Here is an 8,198-nt window from a genome sequence, read left to right as displayed (position 1 = left end):
CAGACTCCCAATAAATTAAATAATTATTTTCCTTTCCAATTTGAAGGAAGAAGAATAAAAATATTATAATTTGATTGCAATGGAAGCTTGTAAAAAATACAAATACCTTCGGCTTCGTTGAAAGAATATTAAATATTTTATATTTAATAATGACGAGTCATTATTATTCATGTCATCTAATGATTTAAATTAAATTATTCGATTACGATTTAATAATTTCATATCTTATAATATATTATATAGTTGGATAAAGATATCATATCTTCCAAATTTAGATTTCTTGTCTTTTCTTATTTAAATTAAATTGAGAAAATGTTGAGATTACTTAAAATAAAGATGTATTACGTAAATGAAAAAAAAAAATAAAGATGTATTACGTAAGAGTTTGATTTTTCATATTACAAAAACGAATTTGCCTCAAATTTTGACAATGAAGGGTCGATAACCAGATTATGCCCCGACGTGATCTTCAAAGTGCATTGCAATAATAAAATTACTCTAGCCCTTGCACCTATACCTGGCCACGGGCCGTGTCAGGGTACGACCTGGCGAGTTAGGGTCGGGAAAATCTTGATCATCTGTTGTATTTGTCTAGGATTGTTACGGGCCGAGTTCAATTTGGGTACGGGCTCGGGTCAGGTTAACTGTCGGATGAACGATTTGACCAACTTTTAAAAAAAATATATATTTGGTTGCGATAGGTCATAGGGCGGTCGAATTTTACCGTCCTAGTGCGAACTCCTTGGTACTGCATGTTCCGTTCTTCAAAAGGATGCATGGGGAAGGTAAAATATATCGTCCTAACGAACCTTTCACACAGATCTTCTTCATTCGCGAGCTGAGGCGGGCAACCTAGCACGCCCTCCTCGCAACTTAGTCAATAATTTCTTCAGTTTTATCAAATTCATCATTATCTCAACAACAAAAATCTATTATATTTTCTCCATAAAAAAATATATTACATTTCAACTTTTAACATCTTTTATAAAAAAAAAAAAAATATTGCATTTCATTATGTTCAATCACATTCACTCATATTTCCTCCTGTCGTTCTGGATGTTTATTCAGTTTCGTTTGTCTTCTTCGTCACTTTTAATACGTTGTGTTCGGCTAGTGGTTTTTGATCAATCATTGGCCATTTATTTCAAATACAAAAATTATTGTTCAACCCGACGGGTTAGACCCACTTGGTTGGACGGGTCACAGGTTTTTTTACCCATAAATAGTGACCATACAACCTTAGAGCGGTTTTGGTCACGATTTCGGGTCAAACGCGTTGACCCAGTTAAACGGCTCGTTCATCATGGGCCGATTCCGGTTCGGGTCCAAGTCATACCCGGCCCTTGACCAAGCCTACTTACACCTTAGGTTTGTGCATCTAGTTGTCAATCTTTTTCTTGCATTCAAATTATTAGAATTTAAGTATTCAATATCACGTACTATTTTAAGATATCAAGCACTCGTAAGATTTAAATATTTGAGTCGTACTTTTCTCATTGGTTATAAATTTTGATGAGACGAAAGACAATCAATCATATACTAACCAGTAAATGACATGTATCATTCACACAAAACGCAACATTAATCAAATATTTTTAAAATGGATGGCATACGTTGATTTCTTGATATTCGATTAAGGAGAAAAGAAAGGCTACCATTCCCATTGCCAATGGCATGTCTTTATTGACTTTATGAGCCTATCACATGTTTAGAAAACCATTGTCAAAAAGTCTATGATCCCTCTATCCTCTCTATATCCATTGGAGTTGGGCTCAATACTTGTAAAAGTTGAAGAATAATTTATTATTGAAGATAGGAGATGATAGCATAGTTTATGTATTGCAGATGGAATCCCAAGATTCTACCAAATTTACAACTCACACTTGTCTGCCACAATAGATTAGATCCCTTTGACCACATATTTCATTCTATATTCCTCATTGAAATTCAAACCCCAACCTTAAACAAAGGGAAACCTCAATTATATGGTCTATTGTATGAATTCACTCGAGTTGAAAGTGGACAAGGATGTGGTAACAATCAATACTTTCTCTCATGAAATCAAGCATTTTTTAGTAAGATTATATGTTGAAAACTAGATAACTACGGCTTTAATTACGACGGGGCGGCGTTAAACTAAAATATTATTGAAAAAAATTAGAAAGTATTTGAATATTGTAAGAGGTACTCATCACATTAATCAGATCTTAATGATAATATAATTAAAGATTGTTTGCTACTTTGTGAAGAGGATCAGATATGATAAAGCACATCTGGCTTCTACTTGATCAGGTAATATTTTAAACAAAGCAAATCATTAGAGTTTAATATATTATCAGCTGTCTAAATCACATGTTTGTCAGGCTTAACCCCCAAAATCTTAAAGGAGGCATTGGTTCTCTAAAAAAATGTATTAGATAATGTTGGCAATTTTACTCATTTACACTCTGTTTGGATACCATTAAAACAAAAGCAAGACACAACAAAGCTAAATTCTTGAAGGTTAACATTTTCCTCAATTTAAATTGGTATCCAAACACAGTATCAAGAATCTGTTAATGAGTAATAATAGTGATTCTGAACATTATGCCCTTGTGTTCATCTTGCAGTTCCATTGTTGAATAAATATAACAAGTGTCACAGTGTATACATGTAGAAACACACCGATTTCCTGGCACTAAACCAGATAACATATTTAGCTACAAGGAAAGCCAGTAGGCCCAGTACCTCGAAAACCCTTCACCGATAGAATATACATCTAGCAATGTTGTCGAGCAGTCTCGAAACGTTTCACATGTTGAGTTCTGATCGGTGTACAACACAAGCTCATCTTCCTCCGGAGTGGAACAATGGAGTTTACATCTTAGAAGATCCCTTGGTGCTCTCATTTCTTGCCGAGTACAGAGGAAGCAGTCCAAGGAGACAATGTGACCTGAATTCGAGCGAAAATTGTATATTTCCGTTCATACTCCACTGGCCATAAGTTCTGTGCTTGTTCTATGGCCTGTCTTATTGGTGTCGGAGCTATTTTGTTTTGTGTGGTTGACTGTAAAGGAACTTGTTCCTGGAAGGGGAAAAGGAGAGTTAACTAAACTAACTATGTCATCTAATTTCGAGTCTTCTGAAGATGTTTCTGTCTTCGAAAAAACACGCTTCAGCTGAGACTTTTGACAAATTATTCGCCCCTTATTCCACCCAGGAAAACAGAAGGATGATGACAAATCTTTCAGTAAGGAGTAAGCTTTCTTTGCAACAGGAAAGTCTCGTGTTATTGAGCTCTTCTCCATTTGACCCCGTCTGTGAATTAAGAAAGTAGAACATCTATCAAGAAAATTTCGACAACTTCTGAGTTTCTTTTTCTTCTATCACCACAAGGCATTGTAGCCACATAAAGAAAACACTAAGACAGTTTGGGCTCGACAAAAAAAAAGAGCTCAAGAAGGAAATAAACATTAGAAAGTTAGGTGTCAAAATAATATTTAGCCAGACGATTTCCTGCTATGTTCAAGAAATACGATGTACCAAAGACATCCAGGATGCCTTCAACTCTTCCCAAGATGTATATTAAATCCACAAATGCGTGGAAGAAGAAATACTTACACCACGACAACAGAAAACAGTTGAGGTAGATCTTCCCCATTAATTACCAGCTCTTGCAAACTGTTCAGCCATACTGATATCGCAGCGCATGCAGCTCCGGGCCACATTCTAAAGAAAGCATAAAAAATATAAAAACACTTTCCATACTGTATATAAGAAATTGACCAAAATGAAATGAGAACGATACCTGTGAACATCAATGGACCATATGAGTTTGTTTTTACGATATAGTTCAGGATACAGTCCCCTTTTTGTTGCTTCATTAAGCACTCTTGTGGCCCTTTCCTTCTGGCCCAAACACCAAAGAGCTTCCAGAATTGTGTTATAGAATCTGATTGCCAAACCGCATCCCTCAGAGTTGAGTTTGTCAAAGACATACTCTACCATTTGCCAATTACTGGCATCGTCGTAGTCACCTTTGATCATCTGGCCAATGACCTGGTGAATATTAGAAACCCTGCTTGTCCGCATCTCATTTAGCAACCCATTGGCCTTGTCCCACCTGGAAAAAAAAATTCAAGACTTCACACAAGTCTACCAAAATAGAAGGAAGAAATCATTTATTAGATTTCTCAACAATTTCATAAATGCCAGATAAACCTTATTCAATTTCATATATCAACAATAAGCCAAAACATACACTATATCCATGCACTGAAACTGAATTTTTAACATGACAAGCATTCTATTGCACATCCAGCTCCCGGAAATGATAGTTTTACACAGCTTAGACTGCAAAGTAAAAAAAATTTAAATGCGACGTCAGTGTGTCCGCTGTTCTGGTTCTTTATTAGTCGGCTGCTTAATTATTCTCCTTTCTAGTCACTTCAGATAAGAGATGCTTTTCGTAACCAGACGTTTTAGCAACTCCTCACTCTTATGTTAATATCCACAAAATACAGACCCAAGAGATTATCTTTACCAGTACCTTCTTCAATGAGAGTGAATTAAAACTTTGACTTCCTCTATTCAATCCTAAGCATACATCATCATGCCCAGGAATCATCAAAAACTCCTCCACCCCAGATCAAAAAATCCAACATAATGTTGGATAGGAGAAGAGGAAATTTTCCTTCAGTCATTCTCTTATTCACCTTTAGACCTCATTTGCAACAACAAAACTAACAAGCTAAAGATAGGTAAGCAAATATAATAGGTTGATTAGGAGAGTTTAAAAGACTAGTTAGCATTGGTGATAGATGTCAAGGGAAGGCGGAAGTGAAGAAAACAAGGATGTAAAAGACTTGAGCTCAAAACGTACTTCCAAAATTTCTTAGACTTAGTGTCATGAATCTTTAGATTCAAGCTCGAGCCACACACAAAGTTTTATAACTGAACTAATTAAAATTAAGTATAAATGAGGGCATTCTACACTATTTTAATGACAAAGTTGGAATATTTTTTAAAAACAAAGAAAAATGCATATGAGCATGAATTTTATTAATATTCAAATACCAGAATATTTCATCACTATAGATCATATAGTACATATTTAAATATAAATAAATAATAAAAGTAATAAAAAAAACTTAGAAGCCAAATATGCATGCAATATTATTTTGAGCTCGAGTCGAACGGCTGCAAGCTAACTTGACTGATATTACACCCCTAGGCAGCAAGGAGTATGTAGGTGAAGTAGATGCAATGGATTATGATTTATAATGTACACAAATATGGAGAGAAATCATTGATATTCATTCGCAACCACTTTTCAGTTATACATCAGTTTTCTTCCACCATTGCAAATCCTGAAATATAAAACATCCTACATTATCTTACCTCAAGACTACCCAAGATAAGCTGTAAGAACAGACAGCGACTCTATCAACTCATAGACCTAAAAAAATCATCAGGTCAACAAGATTTTTATTTTCTATTATTAGAAACAATATTCTTACAGGATTTCGCAGGGACCTAGGCTATAATTAACCTACAGGCACGACATAACAAGAGAAAGTGGTGATTTTGTAAGGAAATAACCCTGAAATTGAAAACCTCCAAAAGATGAGAGGACAATCAAGTTATCAATAAACTATTGTTCAACTAATCTAGAGATGGTTGTGGATGCCTATATTTTCTTCTGTTTTCATTATTGGTTTTTCAAACGGGCACTATTTTTCCAAAAACAAAAGTGATCCTTCCAGATTGAGGATTCGAATGTTTCAATGTTATAAAGGCATCATAAAAATATAACGTGCATCTTGCGATGATTAAATTGATAGAATGTGTATTACCGAAGCCTTACCTGTCAGTTTTTGCATACACTGCCAGCATCATACAGTAGCACATGACACTCGGCTGTATACCCAACTGCCTAATCTCCTGAAACTGCGCCTCACTCTCATCAACAAGACCGGCAAAACAGTAGACACTCAAGACCGCCTCAAGGGTGCATTCATCAGGATCACAACTTACCTTTTCCATGTCAACGTAAGCCTTTATGGCCTCTTCAAATTGGCCTCCCTGCCTATAACCTTCTATCACACCATGAAATGAATCTCTATTTCTAGGAACACCCAACTCTACCATTCTTGACAAAATAGCTTCATTCTCCTTGTAAAGTCCACCTCTTGCGAAAGTATGAATGAGAGAATTGAAAGTATCAATTGTTGGCATGCTTCCAATTTCATTCATTGTGTTAAACGCGACAAGAGCCTCCTCATACAATGCTGCCTGGCCATAAGCATCAATCACCCCAGTGTAAGCTTTGGAACTTGGTACCAATGCTTTCTCATTCATATGAAGCAAAATCCTTTTTGAATCCTCGTGAAGCCCTCCCTTCCCACAAGCATAAATCAATCCTTCATAAGTTTCCATATTTGGCTCCACATTCTCTTCCATCATATCATGAAACAATGTCACCACCTCCTTAAAATAGCCTCCTTCTCCAAACACCTTGATAAGTATGTTATAAGTGTCTGCGTCTGGTTCAGTATTACTCACCTTCATCTCGAGGAAAAGATCCCTCACCTCGTCATATCTCCGATTCTTCCCAAAGAGATTAAGTACAATACTATAAGTCCCAGCATTCGGCTTGCACCCAGCAGCCTGCATTTGCCTAAACACCCCCATGGCATCTTTTATGTTCCCCTTTCGTGAATAAGCCTCCAACAACACATTATAACTCATTATATCTGGCAAATTCCCACTTGTCTCCATCTCCCTAAGCAAATCCGAAACCTTCTCCAACCTCTCCAACTTCCCGAAAGTCTCAACCAAATAATTATAAGTCGTGATATCGGGTAAAACCCCACTCTCATTCATCGTTCTAAACACCATCTCTGCTTCATCTCCTAACCCTCTGTTAGCACAAGCACTCAACAATGTATTATAAGTAACCAAATCCGGCTGAACCCCCTCGTGCCGCATTTCCCCGAACAAACTCAACAACCCCTCCCATGAATATCCCCCTCGCGCACACGAGTTAATAACAGTATTATAAGTCAGAATATTGGGCAAAATTCTCTCGCTCTTCATTCTCTCAAGCAACTCCATGGCAGTCTCATACTGACCATTTCGACCATAAGCATTAATTATAGCAGTGTAAGAAAGCACAGTCCTTGGGATAGAATGAGTTACCATCTCATCAAAAATCTCCGCAGATTTATCGAGAAGACCTTCGCGGCCGAGTATCCCAATAACGAGGGAGTAAATATGCTCATTAGGTTTGCACCATATCTGGCGCTGCATGTACTTGAACAAACGAAGAGAACGCTGCCAATCGCTGCGGTGAGCGAATTCTCTAAAAACGTGAGAGAAATCGGAGAGGGAGAGCTTGTTCTTGAATGTATCGAGGCAGCGGGCTATGCTGCCGCGTGGAGGGAGGCTGGATAGCTTGTTGATTAGAGTTTCCACATCGTAACCATACTTCCCTTTCTCGACGGTGACGCTTGGGTAACCGAGGACGAGTTCTTTAGATTTAACCTTGGAGACGACAGAGATGCTGCGGCGGAGGACCGGGCGGTGGCCGTGGCGAATGAATTTAGGGGCAAGGGGGAGGTTGGGAATGGGAGTGAGGATTGGGATGAGATTATGATGGTGGGGGAGGCCTAGTTTGGTCATTTCGTGTCTTCACATGGAAATGGAAGAGAGGACTTCAGAGGTTTAAGCCGGTGGAAGAAGATGACACCTGCTATTTGATTTTTCAAGATATATACGAATTAAAAATTATTAATAATTAATCATACATTTAAAATAGTGTGTGTTATATATATTATCAAAAAAAAAAATTATATTGAAAATAACAAATATACAATTATATTCTTTATAAAAACCATTAGTCATAATTTTATCTCAACAAATGTATCGACGGTTATTATTTAACTAGACTAGTAACCGTGGCACATGTGTTGCGTGTGTCCTGAATACATGTGGCTAATATATTAAATATTCATGATATTACAATATAATGACGTCACAACATAAAGAAGAGAGTTTATTTTTCACGGTGGCTAGTTTGGAGAAGAAATAATATTATTTTTCACGTGAACAGTTTCCTTATGACGGTGAATATAATATTATTTGTTAAGAAAAAATATAATATAAAAAATAAAAAAGGGTAAAATAGGAAATAAAGTTGGTGTCCTCGTAGAGCGGTT

The 8,198-nt window shown here is 36.7% G+C and overlaps 1 protein-coding gene across 1 annotated transcript; it reads right to left on the bottom strand.

Moving 5' to 3' along the window:
• Positions 1 to 2,572: 2,572 nt before the first annotated feature.
• On the bottom strand, positions 2,573 to 7,738 carry LOC140819317 (pentatricopeptide repeat-containing protein At1g74850, chloroplastic). The gene is made up of 4 exons (XM_073179344.1): positions 5,846 to 7,738; positions 3,788 to 4,102; positions 3,601 to 3,708; positions 2,573 to 3,297 (listed from the first exon to the last, which is right to left on the bottom strand). Exons 1-4 carry the CDS (start codon positions 7,660 to 7,662, stop codon positions 2,964 to 2,966), a joined length of 2,574 nt encoding a protein of 857 aa, XP_073035445.1. The 5' UTR covers positions 7,663 to 7,738; the 3' UTR covers positions 2,573 to 2,963.
• Positions 7,739 to 8,198: the final 460 nt, after the last annotated feature.

Source organism: Primulina eburnea, chromosome 18 (genome assembly GCF_022965805.1).
Source record: "Primulina eburnea isolate SZY01 chromosome 18, ASM2296580v1, whole genome shotgun sequence".
In the NCBI taxonomy this organism is placed as follows: domain Eukaryota; kingdom Viridiplantae; phylum Streptophyta; class Magnoliopsida; order Lamiales; family Gesneriaceae; genus Primulina; species Primulina eburnea.
The sequence above is the reverse complement of the archived record's forward strand: the minus strand, read 5'-3'. Positions and strand labels throughout refer to the sequence as shown.